The sequence below is a fragment of the Lolium rigidum genome, chromosome 6 (genome assembly GCF_022539505.1).
Source record: "Lolium rigidum isolate FL_2022 chromosome 6, APGP_CSIRO_Lrig_0.1, whole genome shotgun sequence".
In the NCBI taxonomy this organism is placed as follows: Eukaryota; Viridiplantae; Streptophyta; class Magnoliopsida; order Poales; family Poaceae; genus Lolium; species Lolium rigidum.
In genome coordinates, this window is record NC_061513.1 from 176,201,365 (window position 1) to 176,226,847 (window position 25,483).

At 41.1% G+C, this 25,483-nt stretch overlaps 1 protein-coding gene across 1 annotated transcript; it reads left to right on the top strand.

The window, feature by feature from the left end:
• Positions 1-315: 315 nt before the first annotated feature.
• On the top strand, positions 316-6,614 carry LOC124667451 (probable V-type proton ATPase subunit d). Its single transcript, XM_047204729.1, has 10 exons — positions 316-682; positions 925-1,045; positions 1,144-1,251; positions 1,336-1,438; positions 1,525-1,605; positions 1,709-1,794; positions 1,912-1,971; positions 2,061-2,109; positions 3,556-3,690; positions 6,188-6,614. Exons 1-10 carry the CDS (start codon positions 502-504, stop codon positions 6,317-6,319), a joined length of 1,056 nt encoding a protein of 351 aa, XP_047060685.1. The 5' UTR covers positions 316-501; the 3' UTR covers positions 6,320-6,614.
• The last annotated feature ends 18,869 nt before the right edge of the window (positions 6,615-25,483 follow it).

A 25,483-nucleotide genomic window follows, 5' to 3' on the forward strand; every position in this document is an offset into this window, starting at 1 on the left:
ATATTTTTATTTTATTTTTGATCAAATTTTATAAACTTTAACTTTATCTTAAATACAGAATGCGAGGTAATTGTGAATGGATGGCGTACCAAGTTTCCAAAGTTTGAGTTATGAACAAATCCATATACTCCGGACGAAAATCGAGCTCATAAAACAACGCATGTGCGAAGTTTTGTTTTCTAAATATAAAATCTGAATATTTCATATAAAAAAGTATAAACGGTTTAAAATTTTGTCTCCTGGCTGGCCTTGTCTCGTGCGCATCCGCACAGCCACCGGTGAGGCGACGTGCCTAGCCCGGATCTCACAAGCAAAGCTGAGCCCCGCACGACCTTCCTCTCTGTCTCTGACGAGTTCCCTTCGCTCTGATAAAATCTCCACCACATCCGCAGGCGCCAACTCTCTCCTGGATCTGCAACCCACCAGCCTCCCGATCCCTCTCGCCGCGCCCCGGCGATCCGCTGCCACCACCGCCGAGATCCTTCGGCCGGCGCAGCCAAGATGTATTCGTGGGAGATGCTCTCCTTCAACATCCACGACGGCTTCCTGGAGGCGATCGTGCGGGGGAACCGCTCGGGACTCCTCACCGCCGCCGATTACAACAACCTCTGCCAGTGCGAGACCCTCGACGACATCAAGATGCACCTCTCCGCCACCGAGTACGGGCCATACCTCCAGAACGGTACGGATTTCTCCCACATATAGCGTGGATCTCCTCGTGCTCCTCTTCATTGGGGTTGGATACTTGGATTGGGTGGTGCCGCCGTGCCCTGTGCTGCGATTCCTGATCCTCTCCATGCGGATTGCGATCTCGATCGCCCAATCGGGGATTTGGGGATTTGCGGATTTGCGGATTGCGATCTCGATCCCACATAGTTGCTGTGTATGCTTGTTCTGATAAAACTCTACTCTGATCAATTGCAGAGCCTTCTCCATTGCACACAACAACAATTGTGGAGAAGTGCACTCTTAAGCTGGTTGATGAATACAAACACATGCTGTGCCAGGCCAATGAACCTCTGTCTACGTTCCTACAGTACATAACGTAAGTGATGCTATCATACCTTCTGTTTCTTTTGCACACACCAACATATCAAACTCTAGTGCAGGGAGCTTGTTCATAATGGGATAATGTTTCCACAGGTATGGGCACATGATTGATAATGTTGTCCTTATTGTTACTGGGACATTGCATGAAAGAGATGTTAACGAACTGTTGGAGAAATGCCATCCATTGGGCATGTTTGACAGGTATTCTTGTGCTTCCTTTCTCGTTTCTCTCAAATGGGAGATCTATCAGAATACTGACTCTTCATTTTTTTTTTCAATCAACAGCATTGCATCACTTGCAGTTGCTCAAAATATGCGTGAGCTTTACAGATTGGTTCTAGTTGATACTCCCTTAGCACCCTACTTCTCAGAGTGCATTACGTCTGAGGTAAAAACTTTGCTACCATTTGTGCTGTCTAATACTGTTGAATCAGTAAGTATACCCTGTATGAGAGCTTTACCTGTATTATGCAGGATTTGGACGACATGAATATTGAAATCATGAGGAACACACTCTACAAAGCTTATCTTGAGGATTTTTACAAATTTTGTGCGGTAGGTACTCAAATATGATGGCTTCTACAATGTTTTTTTTTTACTAAACGCTTTTTTTTCTCTAATTTTGTTTTGTTTCTACTAAATAACTTCTTCACAACAGAAACTAGGTGGTGCAACAGCTGAGATTATGTGTGATCTCCTTTCATTTGAAGCTGACAGAAGAGCTGTTAACATTACAATAAACAGGTAAAAAACTAAACATTCCATTTTTTGAGTTGACATATTTTACTTGTATGTGATCATATCTCCATGTTTTCCCCTTAACGTCTGACCGTCTTAATTTCCCTGTCATGTTTTTTTCAGTATCGGGACTGAGTTAACTAGAGATGACCGCCGGAAGCTATACTCCAACTTCGGTTTATTGTAGGTTTCAATGGAAAATAACACTGGCAATACTTTTAGTTAAAACATGTCTATGCTGCATGTGGGTTATATTATTTTGATTTTTCCAGGTCTCCATATGGTCATGAAGAGCTGGCTGTCTGTGAAGATGTTGACCAGGTTTATCTCTAGTTATGCTTTTGAGTTCAGTGTCTGCTACGCACATATTTTCAGTTAATTATAGATGGAAGTTAGAATGCCATTTCGTTATATTGCTCAGTATTTCAGTCTTATATTCTGTTATTATGGTTATTCCATTATAAAATCTTTCTTCCAAGTGTTTGTGATAGGACCATTGATTATAAGTGATGCCTTTAAATATACTACTTGCCCAGATGAGCGCTTCCTCCTTAAGAATAGAGAAGCTTCATATTTACCAGCCATCTTGGTCAACACAAATGGGGACACTGCTTGCGGGTGATTTTAAAAGTGCGGGTTTAAAAAATGGAGGGGGGAGGTTTTTTTTGGAGATTCTGTGTTCACCCAGTTACAAAGTTGTATACTTGTATTATGTAAATTTAAACATGTACGTAAAGACAGAGCAAATGAAAAAAGATGGGTAGCCTGGCTAACGCAACCCTAGGCAGGGACTTCCTTACACAGACTGGTCAATCCCAAAAGCCCTCCTTTTGTACCCCTTGTACATGCTTGCAAGACTGCTGTGGAAACTGTGCTGCTCAAGTCACCGCTTCCATCTCTACACCTTCTCTGTTTTTTTGTTAGAATTTCTTGTTATCTGCCTAATCCTCAAGCTGCCTTGTCGTTTGAGTGGACTGCTACTTTGCTTCAGCTGCAGATTTTATGTGTTGATAGTTGTTGGGCAAAGTTGTCTGTGTACCTCTTGTTAACGAATGTGGACGGTCAGTTAAGCCTATGTTAATTTGCCTGCAAGTTTTGGCTGCCAATGTTCATAAGGGTGAATCGATCCTGGGTGAGGGGACACTGTATCGACCAGTGTTCCTGGCTTATCTGTGAAGCGTAGTATTCCATGGAAGAGGCTTTTGTGGCATACATTTTATGTGTGATGGGCATACATGAAACATGGCTTAGTGACTGCTCTTCTATAGCCAAGACATTATGCAGTCATTTTCTCAGTATAATATCATATGGTTCTTTTCTCGTACAAAAAACATTGTCACATGGTTCTTATGAAATTGCCTATGGGGGATACTTATTCTGCAAGCATATATGCCAGACTATATGTTTATCTTTTTGTGTATATCAGAACTTGGAAAGCCAACATTTTAGCCAACAGTAACACACAGTTTATTGGTGGTCCTATTCCGTTGGCTCAATGGGCACATAATTATTCTTTGCTCTCACCCCTTTGTCTCTCTTGTTAGGATAACCATCTTTTTTCCTGTTCTGATTCATGCTCTCTACTATGCATTGTAGTATTATGTGATACTACATTTTCAAAATTCTCACTGGAAAGTTAAGTGTTTTTTTTTTTGTTGCGAGGTACCCTAGAATTTAGACCAGTTGCCTCGTCGTAAAAGTGAAATATGTGCCAATGCATTAGTCAATCTGGCTGCTGCTAACACCTTTTCCATGGTCATCCTGTAGGTGCGTGGTGTAATGGAAAAGTATCCTCCATACCAGTCTATTTTTGCCAAGATATCATATGGCGAAAGCCAGATGTTGGATAAGGCCTTTTACGAGGAGGAAGTGCGGAGGCTGTGCCTGTCATTCGAACAACAGGTACAATTTCTTAGGTTTATCTTAGATGAAGGTTTACACAAGCTACTTCTGTATATGCACTATCTGATTGGAATAATAACAGATGGTCAAAATGTAAGAGATCCAATCTTGTACGTTGGATATACTAGTATGTAGAACGTGCTCTGCACGTTAACAAATAAAATTGAAGAGTGCAACTTATTTTAAACATCATATATTATGGAGTAAACGTCTAATTACACAAGACTTTGAAAACAAAGGGCTCTACCAAATTACTTGAGTTGTCATGCTATATAGTCAATTGAATTTATGACCTATTTCTTAGTTTTAAGATCAAACATATTATTAGTGTTTTTTTAATAAAGTTTACATGCATGTGACATGTTATTGTATTTTAAGTTATAATGTGAAAATTGTTTTAGAATAATCAAAATATGCAAGTAAAAAAATAGATGGAATACCTTCAGATTATACCAAATGCTCCAAGTCCAGCAAAACATGTATGTACACATACATGAAATATAGGATCGTAATAGTAAAAATACACGCTATGAATTTCTGCAAAAACGTGTTTTGGGTCATGATAAATCAGATTATACACACCATAAATTCTGTATGGATGGCTCAACATCATTATTAGTTCTTATGATCACATATAAGAGAATTGGACTATCTATGGAATTTTAACTGGGTGAATTATCTTTCGTGAGTTTCAAATCGGACATGCAAAGTTTTCAATCATTTGTGAAAATACGAATAAAGAATAAAGGGCAGCGCTGTGAATGTCCTGTTGATTGTGAAGTTCACATAACTTTTGAAGTGTTTTAGTTATTGCACATTTCGTACTTAATTAGTTTTATATCTAAGCGTTAGTTCCGAAATAATTTTGGTGGCCTACTAGACCTCTGAGATTGTCGGCAGGCAGCAGCAGTAGCATTTTTTTTTATTCTACAGCATTGGATAAGATGTTCTAGATCAATCACCACAGTACCACACGATTCCCACAGCATCCTAGGCGAGCACACATGCTTCTGGAAAAATAATTTAGCTCCCACTCTCGTTCACACTACACACCACTGGTACAGAGCAGACTTGCTGCGTGTGGCAGTGATGAATCCCATGCTTGTGAGCCGTCAGATTCTTATCCTTGATAATGAATAACGGTAGATGTATGCCTGGTATATCACTCTAGGGTTGTTTTGGCGGGAAACATTAGAGGGAGGTGGTAAATCCAAATTGAAAACTGCTACACTATAGTGTAGAGATAGAGACAATACTAGTTTGTTATAAGGTCGATTATACCCTCTAAAGATTAGTAGTAAACAAGAACTACCGGTAGACTGGTTTAGTTAAGATCTCAAATATGCTCAGCCACCTGCAGTACTGATGCAAGCATACATGTAAACCTGTGCATGCTGGCTTCTGCCGATCCTCAACCCTGCCTGTGTGCAGCAGTTTGAATTGGATTGGTCTGGTTTAGATAGAGGGGATTTGTCGGTCTGGTGCAGGGTGATCAAACAGTGGTAGTCGGTTTTGCACCGCCTGAGTGTCAAAGACATAGGAGAGAGAGAGAGAGAGAGAGAGAGAGAGAGAGAGAGAGAGAGAGAGAGAGAGGCACATGCTGCTTATTCTCCACCAATCCCTTGGCCACTGGCCACGCTGGATCATCATTCATAGCTCCCGATGCTGGTACTCGTCTGCAGCGAAGACAGCAAGTGCTTCCCATGTTTCCAGGCGCTCACTGTCTGTCCCAAATCCCGAAGAAGAAACGGCCGCCGGCCGACGAGGAGAAGGTCAGACGCTCAGCGGCCGCCACACCAGCCACAAGAAACCCTGCCTCCTCCTCACACCGCTGCTCCTGTCCACGGATACCACAACGACGACGGTGTTCAAGAAGAAGAAACGGCCGCCTGCCACAGATGAGAAGGCGCCGTTGCTCCAGCCTCCGCCAATCCTTCGGCACGGGGCTTCTCCATCTTGCCCTTGGCCTCCGCCAAGTCATAGGGCTGATGCGGGGTGAGTTGTGTGTGGCTGATTTAGAATGACGGGTTGGACTGGATGGTTTTGTCGGTTCCAGCCTGTTCTCAACACAGCTGAATTTTTTTTTGCTTGTGGTTTGAATCCGAAAACCATTGAACCCAGCGTGAACCGTTCATCCGGTCTGGTGCGGACTAGGCCGTTGTTTTAGCCGGTTTGAACTCGAACCATGAACTGGCTTTACATACATGCTTGTAAATATGCACTAACAAGACACTACTTTACACTTGATTCTATTGATACGTCTCAACTTCTTACAAATGTTTGAACAACGTGTGAACGCTATGCTCAGCCCACCCAGGATCTGAGTCTTGGACTCTATATGGTGCTCCGTAGTTCTTCTAAATAGAAACGCCACAGGTGCTAGTGCCTATTGATTGACTTGTTTTGTTCAAAAAAACTTGTGAGCGCTGTGCCACTATTGCAGACCTGACTCATAGAATTGGGGGTGTAAATCTCTGATGTTTTCTCGTTCGTGCAGTTCCACTATGCTGTTTTCTTTTCATACATGAGGCTGCGAGAGCAGGAGATAAGAAACTTGATGTGGATCTCAGAATGCGTCGCCCAGAACCAGAAGAACAGGGTCCATGACAGCGTCGTGTTCATCTTTTAATATCCTTCTGCTACTATGCATATGGTTGTACAGAAGGCCTGCTTTGATAATGGCACAATCGATCGCACTTGTTACAAACTCAGGGTTTGTTATTCTTCTGTTCCTCTTTCTACCCGGCTGAAAAGCTAGACCTGGAGTATCATTATTTGTTTCCTTAGTAAAATAAAGGCGTGATTGTCCGGTAAACTAAATAAATCTCGTCTATTTTCGCAGCTGGTAGCACTATTTGTGCAGTTTGTTTGCAATGTACATCAAGATATCATCAAATGGTTTGTTGGCAAGGTCCTAGTTTCAACTTTTGGTGTATTATTTTCTGTTAACTTCTACATTTGTATGCTAGAACTGTGCAAAAAAAAAAGAGCGAAAAACATGTGTGCTTTGTGGAAGGAAATGTGAACCTATCTTTTAAAACAGCAGTACATGTGCTCTTAGAGAAAAGCAAAATAGCCAATCTACACGGCGTGGGTAGCTGCGCGCTAAAAACCTGCACACGTTAGTATAACTTTTGCGCACAGGTGGAGGATTTTTTTCTCACGGAGAAGTTATAGCTGTGAGAAGAAAATCCAAAAAATCCTCCAGCTGCACGCAAAAGTTGTATGCTGAGCAAAATTACCTCTGGGTTCTGGCGGTTGTGTTTTGGTCGCTTCCCTTCCTCTCCGGTCGTGGTGGGCAGATGTTGATAGTGTTTTTAGAAGTAATGGTCTAGTTTATGCCCTTGCTTGCAGGGGGTGTTGCTGATGCTAATGAGAGGCTTGTGGTCCAAACTGGTTGTGTGGCTTCGATCTGCCACTACTTCGCGGCGTGGCAGCATGAATAGGCTGTTCTTGGAGTGGGACGGTCTTGACTGTTGCGTTCTTGCAAAAAACGGTGAGGGATCCGGCTGCTAGAAGGGTGGGGTGGTGCTGGCCCCGGATCCAGGGCTGAAGAGGTTTAGAGGACTCCTCCAGCCAATGCTCCTTATTGGGCTACATTTAATCTTATGGGACTGGTAGCTATCGCGGCTCATCAACACCTTATGACTAGAGGTTTCATTAGCATCGAGAATGGATCCTGATGCTTTTCTTTTCTGGCAACAACGAAGGACGTGCATGTTTGGTAGTCGTGGCAATTGCAGTTTTGCAGTAGTACAACCATTGTACAACGTTTTGTATTCCTCTTGTGAACTTTCTATTATTATATTTATGAATACAAGTAATGCATGTCTACGGGTGTACATCGTTAGAAAAAAATACCTATGGGCAAATAAAAATTGTGGGCGCCTAATGCCTTTTTTACGGTTTTCTCATCATCACGAAGGGGCGCAGACTTTTTTGTTGGCATGAAGTGAAAGACATGGTTCCACGTCGCAGAAAGTTTAACGGACATTAACAAACATCAACAGCATGGGTATTATCTTTTAGGGTGAAAATCTATAATTTGGCCTTAATTGGTTGTGCCAGACGATGACCTTGTTGAAGATATTATAGGACAAACTTGCTCCGGAGTGAAAAATCTAAGATCTGTTCTTAATTGGTTGTCCCTAACGATGATCTTGTTGAAAGCATTGTTTTGACATCGTGGAATCCAGGAATCTAAGGTATGTTCTTAATTGGTTGCCCCTAACGATGACCTTGTTGAAAGCATTGTTTTGACAGCGTGGAATCCAGGTGTTATCGTGGAAGTGGTTTGTGGTGCAGTTACAAGTTTTGATCACCGTAGCGGGTTCTTTTATTTTTCTTCTTCTTCTTTTGTAGCAGGAGTACGTGTATCCGTAATGGCTTTAGAACATTTTGTTGCTGCAGGAATTGAATGTAGGGATACTTCGCTATATTTATATATTTTCTTTGTCGAAAAAAATCAACATCGTTGAACAATATTGAACAACCCCAAATGCATGCCTCGTAAATCCATTTCGGTGAATCAAGGCTTAGCCTGATGGCTTGAACAGGCTGATGCGTCCCACCCTTAGCTTGGTGGCTTGGACGGGCTGATGCGTCCCCGCCTATTTGGGAGCCTCCGCGTTCACAATCCAGTATCGTGCACATCAATCTCTTAATGAAAAGATCCAGAGACTCTTTCCCCCTCTAGCTATTTTTCCAGAAAAAGTCCACTTAAAAAAAATAGAGAAATAACATACAAAAATGCTTGCTTGTATGAGCGTACACCACACAATGGAAGTAGAAGCGATCAACGCATACTGAACCGGTAGGGTAGCCAAGGAGAGGGCGATCACGAGACGACAACCAAAACCTATCTAGGGTTTCGTCCCTCTCTCCAGCGACGCCGCTAGTTCACTCGGTCTCCGGTGGGCTTGGGTCTTGGAGGTGTGGCGGACCACGGCCTCTCGCCGGCAGGATGTTTTCCGTTTTTTGTTTAGCTTATTTTGAGTGTCCTTTTGGGAATGTTGAGGCGACGGCTCGTTCGGAAGTCTGAACCACTCTATCCTCGCTTCCGTGGTGCATACAGTGTCGTTGGAGGGCGTGTGAAGTCTTGTGTCCGGCTAATCTCTCGAGATCCGGTTGGTTTTCGTGTTCATTTGTGTGTTTTTAGGTTAGTCTCTTCCAATTTACGGTTATCATCAATTGTGATAGTTGTTGCTCTGGTGTGTTGGTCCTTTGTGGCCGTAGCTTGACGAATTTCTGTTTGTCTGTTACAACAAAATCTATTACGACAAATTTTGCTTGGCTCCAATGATGAAGAGGGAGGACTGCGGTGCGCCGGTTGTTGTTAGGTGGTCCAAAAACATATATATATATATTTACTACTAGGATTTTTTATACTACTATTAATGATTTTTAATAGATTGGTGAAATTTAGTTTTTAAAAAGCAAGTAGAACATGTATGTGTTTCGAGCACTCCCCAGGATAGTTGCCACAATCCAAGTCATATAGTTTTTATCGGATATCAAACAGAAAGCAGAAAAACGTTATGGGTCAACTAATTTGGATGGCATTCTCAAAAAAACTAAAACATGGTACAGACGTGGACGTTTATAATACACAGATACACTCAGCCACATTAGTACATGCGTTAATTTTCAATTAGTTCGAATAGTACACATTTTGGAAATATCACCTGCCCGTTTTGTTCGTCAGCAGCTCGATAAACTCATAGACTACTTATAATGTAAGTAATTTTATTAGTAACTAAATGTCCAACTCAGCAAATTTGCTTACGTGGTAATGAGTTAATAAAGAGAGAAGAGTATTAGGCGGATTACTGTAACATCAGACTTACCAAGATACAATTCGTCTCCAAGTAATTAATGAATACATCTATGATACTACTTCGATGTTACTAACCACTATGAAAGTTACTACTCTATGTTACTTTTCACTATGATTAGAGTTAGAACATCACCAACTGATGCCATATATTAGAGCGGATGCCCAAAAACTGCTAATATCCGGCGTCATAGGGCTCCAGCAGATGGAGGCAAACGATGTGAACCCGGGTGCACGTGCACCCCATTATGAAAAATTCCAAAAAATTCTTTAAGCTTTTAGATTTTTCTAGAAAAAGAAAACTTTCCACAAGACACCGTTATTTTGTGACGTTTGGTGAAATATATCGCCCGATTGTGTCTTCACCATGTACCATTACAATTCTTTGGCACATTTTCCACAACATACCACCTGATTAAAAATGGAAAGTTTTAATCAGGTGGTGTGTTGTGGAAAATGTGCATGTATTTTTTTGAGAAACATAGTACAAACACAGGCGCCCACATACACACGCATACGCTCATCCCTATGAACGCACACACGTACAACCTACCCCTATGAGCACCTCCGGAAGACTGAGCCGGCGGGTTGGATCTTGGAATTGACGAAGTCACCACATGCGCCTCGCTGTCGACAGGAACGTCACCTCCCACTAAATGAATATCACGCCTTTATGAGACACACAGATGTCAAACCTGAAGTTTGAACTCTGGTGGGCCGGAGGTACAACCACCCTCTAACCACCCAACCTCAAACTGGTTCTCAAATATGCATGTATATCTTATGTTGACACTTACTTGTGCATATTTTGGCATTAAAAACGAGCATGTGTGACCTATACACATAAATGAAAAAAAGGGGATTTCCTATTTCCATGAACATTACATAACCAATCATTATAGTGTCATTTGAATATTTCGTTATTTTTGTGTAGGTCATGTACAATCATATTTTTACGTGAAAACTTATGCAATTAAGTATCAACATAATATGTACATGAAATTTTTTATTTCAATATTTTAAGATTTTCAAATATTATTTTTCATATTAAAGAAAAACGGGTGTGCACACACCTAGATTTATCCTTGTAGTTTCCTCCCGCAGATGTCGTACTTTGTATGGCGCCGTAAATTGTTTTAGGCACGACTATACCTAGGCATTTCACTCTGCAGAGGTGTGTTACTTTTCCTATAAAAGATCTTATCTTTGTTGCGAACCGGACGTACCTTCCCGTCCAAATTTCCTTGGTGTGAGCCCTAATATAAGGTCCAATCCAATCATTTCCCTTCTCCGTGATCCCGCATACCCACCCTTATTGTAGTTTCGACCTTGAATCCTCGCCGATCTCACCAACCTCAATATTATAGCCCCGCCGGGCCACCATACCCCCTTCGCATGTTCCGACCTAGATAACCTTCGTCGGTCTTCTACAACTCATCTTAGACCACAATACCGTGGGGACTTAAGGGTTCCCCACCACTCTGGTTGCTCCCAGCATGACACAACTGCTATGGTAAGGTGCGCCCGTTAATATGCGAGAGGAAAAAGGTACAACTGACTTCTCCGTCCCATTCCAGACCTTATGGTTAACACGGTTGTTACGGGGCAAGTATCACTAGACGATATTGTTACGGGGCAATGGAATCTCCACCCAACTCATACCATGGTTCCATTTCCCACCACATATTCATATTAATAATTGGAAAAGTAATACTCTTCTTTGTAATGCAATAATTATAAGTATAGTACTTTGCAAGTAATTTGATAAAAATAGTCAAAGTGTCATGAGCAAGCAATGAACTTGCTTGGATGCTGCAATGTCGTGCAATTGGAATGTTTGGACTGACCATCTTCCTCGGTTTCTGAAAACATTGTTCGGTAAGGGATATGGTTAAAAATCCAATGATGCATGCTTTAGTGATTTTGTTGGTTTTACCCCCTTATAGGTGATGGTTAAAGCTTGGAGTGTCTTTATTATTAAATAAAGAGGTGTTCTAATTCATTTTTCTAAAAATGTTGTTTTAGAAAATGAATTGATTCAAGGTTTTTGTTTTTTATAAGAAAAATGAGAAATGGATTTTATTATTATTGGAATATTATATATATTATTGAATTTTAGTAATTCTTGTATTTGATTTAAAATATCCCAAGAAATAATAATTCGGAATAGAAATGTTAATTTTAGTTTTTTCTTAGAATCCTCACAACTTTTGATATTAAAGAAAAACCCTTCAAGTATTTATTTGAGCCTTTAATCAATAAATTCTAGTTTATTTGAAATTTACTTAAGAATTCCTTTTAAAAAATTATCTTTGAATAGGAAATAATTTGTATTTAATTATTCCTATTTTATTGAACATTTAGGGTTTTCTTTTGGGTTTTCTAAATTAGGGATTTTCTGGAATTGTGAAATGTCACAATTGCCCCTAGGCCCACTAGTCAGGTTAACCAAATGGTTAGGACGAACCATCTCCCCTAATCCGGCCCACCGGCCTCACTCGTGTCTGCACCCATTTCTTAACCTTAACCATGTCCCCCTCCCCTCTCTCGCAATACCAAATCGCCTCCTCCTCCGCCGCCCTCCTCCTCCGGCCAGCTTCGGTTGTCACAACGCTCGCTGTCCATCGCGTTCAACGCGTCGTTCAATGCTCCCTCTATTGGTTCGCCTCGATTTGATGGGCGCATCCTCAAGAGCTCGCGCACAACCCTACCCGCGGGTAGGGTTTCGGCATGGCGCGCGTCATCGTCGAGTTGGTGCTCCTTGGCCCACATGTGCCGCCATGCCACCGGTGTTCCTGCTGCTCTAGGTACGGCCCTTCCTCCTATCTACCTACTCTCCCTTCTCTAGTGGTTCTAGTTCCCTTGAATCCATGTGCTACTAATACATGGGGATGGTTGTTACCTATTCTAGATAATCATGGCCTGATGCTGGTTGGTGCTAGTGCTTGTTTATTGTACTCCTATGCTTTATGAACCACTATTTTTTAATGTGCTAGTGTAGTTTAGGTGATCCTTGTAGCTTTCTAGTGGTTTGATACCAAACTATCTTGCTTATTTTGTTGTGCTCCTGTTTCTTTCTACACTTGCACAATAGTTACTTGCTAGATTTGGTGTTGTTCTACTATTGCTATTTTGATTGCCAGTTGCACTTGGTCTATGCCCAAGTGATTTTAAACATGCTCGATGACTTTCTATTGGTTGATTTCTTATTTTGATTGTGTGCTAGGAATGGAACAAATCCCCTGGATTGTTCCATGGTATATGGTATACCTGATTCCATCTCCTAGATTATATGCTTGCTACTGTTGCTGATCTTCTGGTTCTGGTCATTCCCCTCCTAGCTCCAGTGCCTTGATACATTTCCAAATCATCTTCTTCATTATTATTATCTTCAGTTTCAGCATCAGAAATAGATATATCATTCTCTTGTTCTTTAGAATTCCCATTTTCTTCACTTTCATTGGGGTATTCTCCTGCAAAAGATTTCTTCTTAAGAGCCTCTTGATCTTTTCTGTTTGGATGTCCCTCAAGTTTTAGAAAGTTCCTTCAAGCGAGAAGTTTTAATAACATTTTTTTTTGATAGACCTTGAAGCTTCTTTCATGTCCTCATTAGATAATTCAAGAATTCCTCTCTTATTATGGGTCACTTCTTTCTTCTCATCTTCCTCAATATGCCAATCATTATAATTCTGATGAATGGTGTTTGTAGCTTCCTCAACATCCATGTGCCTGAAAATATCACTTGCAACACTGTCTAGATAAGATCTAGATTCGTCAGTTAGCCCATATAAAATATGTCAAGTAACTCATTGTTTTTAAAACCATGTGCATGGCACCTCCTCTTAAGGGCATAATAGCTCCCCCAAGCTTGGGGAATACCTTCTTCTTTACTCTGAGTAAAGTTACTAATTTCAGCAACCATAGCATGTATTTTACTAGTAGGGAAATATTTATTACAAAATAAGTATATGCATGCCTCTTTACTAGTAATTGACTTTGGTGCTAAAGAGTTATACCAAGATTTTGCCTTTCCTCCCAAGGAGAAAGGAAATGATTTCAAGAAGTAATAGCGTCATTGGATTTCAATATTCCCAAATAGGTTAGCTAGATCATTGAGGTTCGTTAAGTGTTCATAGGTAAATTCTTCTACTCTACCATAGAATTTAATTGCTTCAACCTTTTTTATTTTCTCAGGGTCATCATTGAACTCATAATGTTTATCTTTAATTTATATTGGAGGTGCTTCACTTTCACTAGCCACAGGGAATAAATCTCCTAGACAAGAACTCATACTAGCATCAAATTTATCCAAATCATCTAAATCAATGTTCATAAAAGCTTTAGTAAAAATAATGTCTTCTTTAGAGAGTATTACTTTAGGACTGATTAAACTATCACTTTCATCATAAAGTTCATGTTCTTCATATTCAGATTCTATTTCCTCATTAGACAAAGACTTACATAAATTAGGCATCTCCTCTTTATCCTTGCCATCTTCCAACAAATCTTTTTCAGTACTAGTAGACATCCTAGATAATGGTGAATTTTCTAGAGTATTAGTTTTGTTTTTAGTAACTGGATTAGCAGCAGTAGGTGAAAAATGTGGCCTAGAAGGTAGATTCGTACCTCTCCTTGTAGTGGAAGGCATAATATTGTTCTTAGAAGAATTCTTGTCCTTTCCCAGGATGAGAAACAAATAAGTACAACAAGTAAATGATAACAAGTGCTCTTACCAATAAAGCTAGGTTCCCCGGAAATGGTGCCAGAAAATGTCTTGATGCCCCCCAAGTATAGGGGATCGCTGAAATCTTCGATGGGAATTATTACCCAAATTTATAGTTCGACTCAAGGGGAACACTAGAATGCCAATAAGAATTTAGCAATTGAGATGTCACTCTCAACCACACTTGTATATCAAAAAACTCACAGTGAAAGCGGTGATATGTAGTTGTTGATTCAAAGTAGTAAACAAGTAGTAGACAATAGCAACAAATTTCCAGTTTTCACCGGAAGTAGGGATGTGCAACCTTCAGTGACTAAAAGCGTAAGCATGAGGTGATAGCGGGGTTTTGCATGAATCATATTGATCATATATTGTGTTCCTAATAACATAGCATCCATCTCTAATTCAGTTGTATGTAGGTGCGTGATCCAAATATAGCTATGCATACTAACAAAGAGAATTTGCATAACATCTTTTGTCCCTGCTGATGTCTACGCACGCTTCTATTCTTGTAGACAGTGTTGGGCCTCCAAGTGCAGAGATTTGTAGAACAGCAGCAAGTTTCCCTTAAGTGAATCACCCAAAGTTTATCAAACTCAGGGAGGTAGAGGTCAAAGATATCCCTCTCAAGCAACCCTGCAATTAAGATACAAGAAGTCTCTTGTGTCCCCAACACACCCAATATAATTGCCAGGTGTATATGTGCACTAGTTCGGCGAAGAGATAGTGAAATACAAGTAATATGAATGATTATAAGTGGTAATTGCAATCTGAAATAAAAATGGCACCAAGCAAACATGTAGCAGAACTGGTTGTAAACGGTGTTTCAATGCTTAGAAACAAGGCCTAGGGATCTTACTTTCACTAGTGGATACTCTCAACAATGATATCATAATTCAATACATAAATATCATCTCTTCACTATGATACTCTGAACCACTCTCCGGTTGGATAACGAACACCAATTTACCGCGTAGGGATGCAAAACCACACCTTAAAGTTCGTGTTCCAAACCTAGGGACACCCACTCTGTCACTTTGAGCATCCAAAGATAGTACTAACAGACACCACAATTTCATAGATCGAGACATCCAACTCAAATTATAACTCATGATAAGTATTTTTGTAATCTTTAGACTAAGAGACACACACGGTGCGCACACTGTCACCTTCACACCATGGGGCAAGGTGTCTCCGGAGATCACAATAATAAAACCACTTGAGTAGCATAATAGATGAAGCGTAACATCTACTTATTCAACTAAATTACAAAGCTCATGATCACATAAAGATCACACCATGGGAGAGAGAGATAAACCACATAGCTACCGGTAAAGCCCTCAGCCTCGGGGGAGAACTACTCCATCCTCATCATGGGAGTCTGCTGTCCACAACTGGCGCGTGGTTGACGTGGGAGGTGGAAATCTCTGTGGTGTAGCTTTTCTTCGTTCCCCGGCAACGGCGCCAGAAAATAGCTTGATGTCTACGCACGCTTCTATTCCTCGTAGACGATTGTTGGGCCTCCAAGAGCAGAGGTTTGTAGAACAGCGAGCAAGTTTCCCTTAAGTGAATCACCCAAGGTTTATCGAACTCAGGGAGGTAGAGGTCAAAGATATCCCTCTCAAGCAACCCCGCAATTACGATACAAGAAGTCTCTTGTGTCCCCAACACACCTAATACACTTGTAAGATGTATAGGTGCACTAGTTCGGCGAAGAGATAGTAAAATGCAAGTGATATTGATGTATATGAGCGGTAATAACAATCTGAAATAAATATGGCAGCAAGTAAACATGCAGTAGAACGATAGAATAAACGGAGATTCGATATTTGGAAACAAGGCCTAGGGATCATACTTTCACTAGTGGACACTCTCAACATTGATCACATAACTGAATAAACAAATACTACTTTATCTACACTCTCTTGTTGGATGACAAACACCATTCATTGTGTAGGGCTACAAGAGCTCCCTCAAGCCGGAGTTAACAAGCTCCACAACATTCGGTGTTCATATTTAAGTAACCTTAGAGTGCATGATAGACCATTGCAATTTAGACCGAGTACTAACATAGCATGCACACCGTCACCGTCGAAGCTATGAAAGGGGGAATAGATCGCATCAATACTATCATAGTAATAGTTAACTTCATAATCTACAAGAGATCACAATCATAGCTTATACCAAGTACTACATGATGCACACACTGTCAACATTACATCATGGAGGAGGAATAGACTACTTTAATAACATCACTAGAGTAGCACATAGATGATATTCAACTAGATCACAAAGAGAGAGATGAACCACATAGCTACGGTACAGCCCTTAGCCTCGGGGGAGAACTACTCCCTCCTCATCATGGGAAGCAGCAGCGGCGATGAAGATGGCGGTGGTGTCGATGGAGATGCCTTCCGGGGGCAATTCCCCGTCCCGGCGGCGTGCCGGAACAGAGACTTCTGTCCCCCGAATCTTGGCTTCGCGATGGCGGCGGCTCTGGAACTTTTCTCGTATCGTGGCTTATTCTTTTAGGGTTTTCGCGACGGAGGCTTTAAGTAGGCGGAAGGGCAGCCTCGGGAGAGCCCTGGGGCCACCAGACCATAGGGGGGCGCCCCCCTTGGCCGCGCCGCCATGTGGGGTGGGGCTCCCTGGCTCCTCTCTGGCCCCTCTTTGGTGCTCTGGAAGCTTCCGGGAAAAATAAGATATTGGGCGTTGATTTCGTCCGATTCTGAGAATATTTCCTTTGTAGGATTTCTGGAACCAAAAACAGCAGAAAACATGAACTGGCACTTCGGCATCTTGTTAATAGGTTAGTTCCGGAAAATGCATATAAATGATGTAAAATGTGTATAAAACATATGTGTATCATCATAAAAGTAGCATGGAACATAAGAAATTATAGATACGTTGGAGACGTATCAGAGTCAGCAACAATGATGAAGATGGCGGTGGAGTCGATGGAGATGGCTCCGGGGGAAATTCCCCGTCCCGGCAGGGTGTCGGAACAGAGACTTCTGTCCCCCAAAACTTGTCTTCGATGGCGGCGGAGCTACGGAAATTTTCGTGGATGGAGGCTGATTCCTTTAGGGTTTTCGCGTCGGGAGCAATAAATATGCGAAAGGGCGATGTCGGTGGGCGCCCGGGGGGCCCACACCATGCCTAGGCGTGGCCAGGAGGCTCGCGCCTAGGTGTGGTGTGGCCCCCTCCTGGCTCTTCTCCGTCTCCCATTTGGACTCCGTCTGCATGACCGAAAAATAGGAACTTCGGCTTTTGTTTCGTCCAATTCCGAGAATATTTCCAGAACAACTTTTCTGAAATACAAAAACAACAGAAAACAGGAACTGGCACTGTGGCATGTTGTTAATAGGTTAGTTCCAAAAAATGCATAAAAATGCCACGAAGTGTAAACAAAACATATAGCAATTGGTGTAAAACAAGCATGGAGCATCAAAAATTATAGATACGTTTGCAACGTATCACCTGCCTGCCCATTTTACCGGGCTAACTTTGAACTACATGCAATTAAGGTCCCTCCTTCCAAATATCCCGGAACAAAAGCATTAAACTTCATGAACACACAATATCCTCGAACTATCACATATTCCCCTTGTTTTTTCCTAACTGTCACTTTAGGGATTCACATGTTCAACATAATAATAAGCATTACACCTTGCAGATAAATACCAACCTCATATATATATATGAAAGAGTAATATAGGTTCAGTACTGAAATCATGTCACTCGGGCCCTTTTAACAAGCGTTAAACATACCAATGTGTACCAACACTCATACATGAATATCCTCAAGACAAACACCTTAAATCTCGATACATATGGATGATTACATGATTAATCCCATCAAATCCCCATCCACCTCTTATGCCTACACAACAATTCACTCATGATGAAGGAGAGTGAGCACATGGTTGTTGGTGATGACGTTGGTGGTGGTGATGGTGAAGAAGCCCTCGAAACCCCCCACTACGGGGTGGAGAGCAGGATCAATCTGACCCCCAAAACAAAGATCATGGATGTGGCGGCGCTCTGTTTCGCGAAAAGCTCCGTGCTTCCGACAAGGTAGGTTTCTAGGGTATATAAGGCAGCACACAAAGAGAAGAGGCGAGACGATGCTCGAGGGTGAAACGGGCCCTAGTGGTGTGATACGTCTCAAACGTATCTATAAATTTTGATGCTCCATGCTAGTTTTACACCAATTTATATATGTTTTACTCATGCTTCGTTCCACTTTTATACATTTTCCGGCACTAACCTATTAACAAGAGGCCACAGTGCGAGTTCCCTATTTTCTGCGGTTTTGATATTTCAGAAAAGTTGTACAGGAAATATTCTCGGAATTGGACGAAACAAAAGCCAAGGTCAATATTTTTCCGTAACGAAGACAGAGTCCAGAGGGGAGTCCAAAAAAGACAGCAGGGTGGCCAGACCAGCCCTAGGCGTGGCCTGGCCCTGGCCCGCGCCTAGGGTGGTGTGGCTACCCCTGGTCTCCACCGACATCGCCCCTCCGCCTATTTATTCACGATCTCGGAAAAATCTAAACAACCGAGCCTCCATCCACGAAAAGTTCTGTCGCGGCTGCCATTGCAGACCCTATCTCGGGAGGCTTCTGAAGCTCTTCCCGGCACACTACCAGAGGGGGAAATCATCGTCGGAGGCATCTACATCACCATGCCCGCCTCCGAAGTGACGCGTGAGTAGTTCATCCCTGGACTATGGGTCCATAGCAGTAGCTATATTATTGTCTTCTCCAATTTGTGCCTCATGTTTAGATCTTGTGAGCTGCCTTACATGATCAAGATCATCCTTATGTAATGCTACATGTTGTGTTTGCTGGGATCCGATGAATATTGAATACTATGTTAAGATCGATTATATATTCTTATCATATGTTATTTGTGATCTTGCATGCTCTCCGTTGCTAGTAGATACTCTGGCCAAGTAGATGCTTGTGACTCCAAGAGGGGGTATTTATGCTCGATAGTAGGTTCATGCCTATAGTTTTCTGGAAGAGTGACAATAACTTCTAAGATTGTAGATGTGCTGTTGCTACTAGGGAGAAAACAACAATGTATTATCCAAGGGCAATTCTATTGTTTACTTTGCACACATTTTTTTAATGCGATAATCTGTTGCTTGCAACTTAATACTGGAAGGGGTTCGGATGATAACCGGAAGGTGGATTATTAGTCATAGACGCAGTTGGATTACGGTCTATGTATTATGTTCTAATGCCCAAATGAATCTCATAGTAATCATCTTATCATGTATGGTCGATATTCTGTCAATGGCCCAGCTGTAATTTGTTCACCCATCATGTTATTTATCTTTATGGAGAGATACCTCTAGTGAACGGTGGACCTCGGTCCTTTCCTTTACACTGATAAATTCAACCACTACAATCCTGCTCTGTTTACTTACTGTAAGCTCTGTTCTCTTTAATTACTGCAAACATCTATTTCCACTTGATACATTTAATCCTTTGTGTTCAGCGAAACCGGTGAGATTGACAACCTCATTGTAAGGGGAAAAATATTTTGGTTGTGTTGTGTGCAGGTTCCACGTTGTTGCTGACGCCGGTAGCGCGCCCTGCCACTAGTCAGCTAGCAACACCTTCAAAAGTCATACCTTTCTCCTATTGGTCGATTAAACCTTGGTTTCTTACTGAGGGAAAACTTGCTGATGTGCTCATCATACCTTCCTCTTGGGCTTCCCCAACGGTGTGCAATCTACGCTCATCAAGCTAATTTTCTGGCGCCGTTGCCGAGAAAGAGGATTTCTGCAAGGGGAGTCTCTCATCTCCAATCTCTTTACTTTGTTATAGTTTTTCTTAGTTTATTTTATTTTGTCTTGTTTGCTTTATTATATCAAAAACACAAAAATTTAGTTTCTATTATAGCTGTTATTTCTGTTGCTTAGTTTTAATTTTGCTAAAATGGGTTCAGCTGAAAATACTAAGTTGTGTGACTTACTAGCACAAACAACAATGATTTTATTTTTACACCTATTGCTCCACCTGCTCCTGAAGCAGTCTTCTATGAAATTAAACTTGCTTTGTTAAATCTTGTTATAAAAGAGCAATTTTCTGGTGTTAGTACTGAAGATGCCGCTTCTCACCTTAATAATTTTGTTGAACTTTGTGAGATGAAAAAATATAAGGATGTAGATGGTGTCATTATAAAACTGAAATTTTTTCCTATCTCTTTGAGAGGTAGAGCTAAAGATTGGTTGTTGCTATCTTTGCCTAGAAATAGTATTGATTCTTGGGTTAAATGCAAAGATGATTTTATTGGAAAATATTATTCTCCTGCTAAGATTATATCCTTGAGAAGAGACATAATGAAACTTAGACAATTTGATAATGAACATGTTGCTCAAGCTTGGGAAAGAATGAAATCTTTGGTAAAGAATTGTCCCACTCATGGAATGACTACTTGGATGATCATCCAAACTTTTTATACAGAACTAAATTTTTCTTCAAGAAATCTCCTGGATTCAGCTGCTGGAGGTACCTTTATGTCCATTACTTTGGGGGCTGCAACTAAATTACTTGATTATATGATGATAAATTATTCTGAATGGCACGCCGAGAGAGCTCCACAAGGTAAAAAGACCATTTCTTAGAACTATTGGTGCTGCTATTGATATGAGAGATGAGATTATTAAATATCAATTCCCACTCAATAAAGGTATGGAACACTTCCCTAGGAAAATAAAGAAGTCACCTTATGATTCTAATATTAGAACAAATTATGATGTTGATGCTTCTTCACTTGATAATACTTGATGCTAGCTCTTTTCCTGCGCCTAGCTGAAAGCGTTAAAGAAAAGCACACTTGGGAGATAACCCATGTTTTATTTCTGTAATTTTTCTTTTGTTGAGTCTTTGAAGTTATTACCTCTGTAATAACCTCTCCTTATCTTTTTTTTGTGCCAAGAATAGCCTCTAATAGAAAGAAAGTAAGATTTGGGGAAGTTGCTGTCCTGAAAACAGATTATGTGGTGTCACCATAAAAATTCGTATAAATATCCAAGGAGGAATTTTGAGCTGCCAATTTTTTTAATATGCCCCATGTTATTAGCTAACTTTCGTTAGTTGAACATTTTTCGATCTGAGCAACATAATTTTTTTTAAATCGATCTTTACCTGCTGTTCTATTTTGACAGCTGCCATTATTTGCATTTGCCTCTTAATCTCTTTCCTTTTGAGTTCTTTTGATCAAAAAGATTTTTGAAGAAAGCTACAATATCTAATGCTTTAATATATGTTTTGATATATGTTAGAACTGAATCCAAGTGAATTTGTTTATTTTGATTGAACTAATGCTGCTAATAAAGAATTGCTAATAAAGAATTGTGTGAAGTTTTGTATGAAGGAAGTTTTCAAGTGTAGGGAGAGAAGAATGATGTGATAAGATGAAGTATGGACAAAAGCTCAAGCTTGGGGATTCCCCTGCACCCCAAGAATCATCCAAGACGTATAAGCGTCAAAGCTTGGGGATGCCTTGGGCATCCCCTCTTCATCAACAAAGCAACATGTCATCTCTCTATGCGCTTTATTTTTATTGCTTCATACGCTATGTGTTGTTCTTCGAGCGTCTTTATTTTTGCTTTTAGTTTAGTTTAGTTTTGTTTCCTTTAGCATATGTTGGATCCCGGAACATTTGTTTTGGAGAGAGACACGCTTCCTTTTAATTGCATAGAACGCTCTAGTTTTCGCTATTATTGTTCTGCGAGTGTGATAACCCACAAGTATAGGGGATCGCAATAGTCTTCGCGGGAAGTAAAACCCAATTTATTGATTCGACACAAGGGGAGACAAAGAATACTTGAAAGCCTTAACAGCGGAGTTGTCAATTCAGCTGCACCTGGAAACAAACTTGCTCGCAAGAGCTTATCAGTAGTAACAGTTTTATAGCAGTAGAAGTGGTGAAATAACAGAAGCAGAGTAACAAAGACGGCAGTGGTGATTATAGTAAACAGCAGGATTAAAATACTGTAGGCACAGAGATGGATGAACGGGCGTTGCATGGATGAGAGAAACTCATGTAACAATCAAGGCAGGGCATTTGCAGATAATAATAAAACGGTATCCAAGTACTAATCAATCAATAGGCATGTGTTCCATATTTAGTCGTACGTGCTCGCAATGAGAAACTTGCACAACATCTTTTGTCCTACCAGCCGGTGGCAGCTGGGCCTCTAGGGAATCTACTGGAAATTAAGGTACTCCTTTTAATAGAGCACCGGAGCAAAGCATTAACACTCCGTGAACACATGTGATCCTCATATCACCGCCTTCCCCTTCGGTTGTCCCAATTTCTATCACTTTGGGGCTGATACGTCCAATTTGCATCACTATTTTATATCATAATTTGCTGTTATTCATTGATATATTTCATATTGGGACACAATACTTATGTTATTTCATCTATTTTGCATGTTTCATCATTATTGGAGGATCGAACACCGGAGCCAGGATTCTCGCTGGAAAAAGCACCGTCAGGATGCAATATTTCGGAAGATCAACTGTGGGAGGAAATTATACCAAAAATCCTATTTTTCAAGATGACGAAGGAAGCCAGAAGGAGGGGCCAGGAGGAGCCAGGGTGGGCCCACACCCTAGGGCGGCGCGGCCCAGGCCCTGGCCGCGCCGCCACGTGGTGTGAGGGGCCCACGACCCCTTTCGCCTCCTTTTCTTCGCGAAATCCTTCGTCCCGAAAACCTAAGCCGGAAGGGGTACCCGGCGAAGAGTTACAGCCGCCTCTGCGGGGCGGAGAACACCAGGGAGAAAAGAGCTCTCCGGCGGGCAGGAATCCGCCCGGGAAATTCCCTCCGGGAGGGGGAAATCGACGCCATCGTCACCGTCATCGAGCTGGACATCATCTCCATCACCATCATCATCATCTCCACCATCATCACCGCCATCTCCTCCGCAGCACCTCGTCACCGCCGTAGCAATTTGGGTTTGATCTTGATTGTTTGATAGGGGAAACTCTCCCGGTATCTATTCATACTTGTTGTTGATGCTATTGAGTGAAACCATTGAACCAAGTTCATGTTCAGATTGTTATTCATCATCATATCACCTCTGATCATGTTCCGTATGATGTCTCGTGAGTAGTTCGTTTAGTTCTTGAGGACATGGGTGAAGTCTAAATGTTAGTAGTGAACTATGGTTGAGTAATATTCAATGGTGTGATATTTAAGTTGTGGTGTTATTCTTCTAGTGGTGTCATGTGAACGTCGACTACATGACACTTCACCATTTATGGGCCTAGGGGAATGCATCTTGTATTCGTTTGCTAATTGCGGGGTTGCCGGAGTGACGAAACCTCGAACCCCGTTGGTATATCGATGCGGGAGGGATCGTAGGATCTCGAGTTTAAGGTCGTGGTTAGATTTATTCTTAATTACTTTCTTGTAGTTGCGGATGCTTGCAAGGGGTTTAATCACAAGTATGTATTAGTCCTAGGAAGGGCGGTACATTAGCATAGGTTCACCCACACAACACTTATCACAACAATGAAGATTATTTAGCCGTATGTAGTGAAAGCATTAGACTAAAATCCCGTGTGTCCTCGAGAACGTTTGGTCATTATAAGTAAACAAACCGGCTTGTCCTTTGTGCTAAAAAGGATTGGGCCACTCGCTGCAATTATTTCTCTCGCATTTTACTTACTCGTATTTATTTCATCCGTTACATCAAAACCCCCCGAATACTTGTCCGTAAGCATTTACAAGTGAAACCTTCATCGAAACCGCTTGTCAACACCTTCCGCTCCTCGTTGGGATCGACATTCTTACTTATCGAAGATACTACGATACACCCCCTATACTTGTGGGTCATCAAGACTATTTTCCAGGCGCCGTTGCCGGGGAGTGAAGCGCTATTGGTAAGTGGGATTGGTAAGGAAAACCTTTATCGTTGTGCTGATTTTATTTCTGCTCGCTGCTATAAGTCATTATGGAGAGATCTTCTCTTCATTTTCTATTTGGGAAATCTACTACTACTGCAACGGTAGTGGATGAGGCGCCAAGTGAGGAAGTAATACCATATAAAATACCTACGAAAATTATTGAACATGTTATGGATAACCGCTATGAAGGGGATGGAACTGTCCATCCTGGTGATCATTTACTCGTTTTTGCATGAATTATGCGGGTTATTCAAATGTGCAGGTATTGCTATGGATGAAGTGAGGAAGAAATTATTCTCCTTATCGTTGTCCGGTAAGGCGGCGCATTGGTATAAATTACTCGGATAATGGGGATTCTCTTGAATGGAATGATATTGTGCCCCGGTTTTATTCTAAGTTCTATCCTCCAAGTGAAATTCATAAGGATCGGAATCGCATATATAATTTTTGGCCTCATGATGGAGAGAGTATTGCCCAAGCGTGGGGGAGATTGAAGTCTTTGATGCTCAAATGCCCCATTCATGAGCTTCCTGGTAATGTTATTATTGATAATTTCTATGCAAGACTTTCTTTTCAAGACAAGACCTTGCTCGGATACTTCTTGTTCGGATCATTTACACGCAACAAAGAAGAGTTTAAAAGGGACCTTCTTGATCGAATCCAAGAAAATACCGAAGGTTGGGAGAACGACAAGGATAGAGAATCGGGTATAATTTATGATTATAAATGCATTGAAGCTTTTATGGATACCGATTTATTTCGTAATATGAGTGCTACATATGGTCTTGATTCCCAAGTTGCTGTAAATCTTTATAAAGCTTTTGCCTCTCATTATGAATTGCCTAAGAAGAATTTTGATAAGTATCATGAACCATACAAAGATAAAATTGACTCATCTATTAATAAGTGTGTTGTTATTGAAACTGCTGATCGTGTCATTCCTGAAGCTTATATTGAAAAAACTCCTTTCCCTGCTAAAATGAAAGAGTACTCTGTTATAAATAGTGCGGTTCATAAAAGTGAAAAGAAACCCGTAGAACCCGAAGAACAAATAAAAATTGAACTTCGTCGTTGCAATAGTTAAAGATCTTGTGATCGAAAATGTTGAGGATGGTCATATTATTTTCCGTGAAGATGCTTCTAATATTGTTTCACATCCTAATAAACCCAAGCAAGCTAGTGTTCCTATGCTATCTGTTAAAATTGGTGATCATTGCTATTATGGATTATGTGATATTGGTGCAAGTGTTAGTGCTATTCCGTATGAGCTTTACACGGAGATTATGCATGAAATTGATTCTT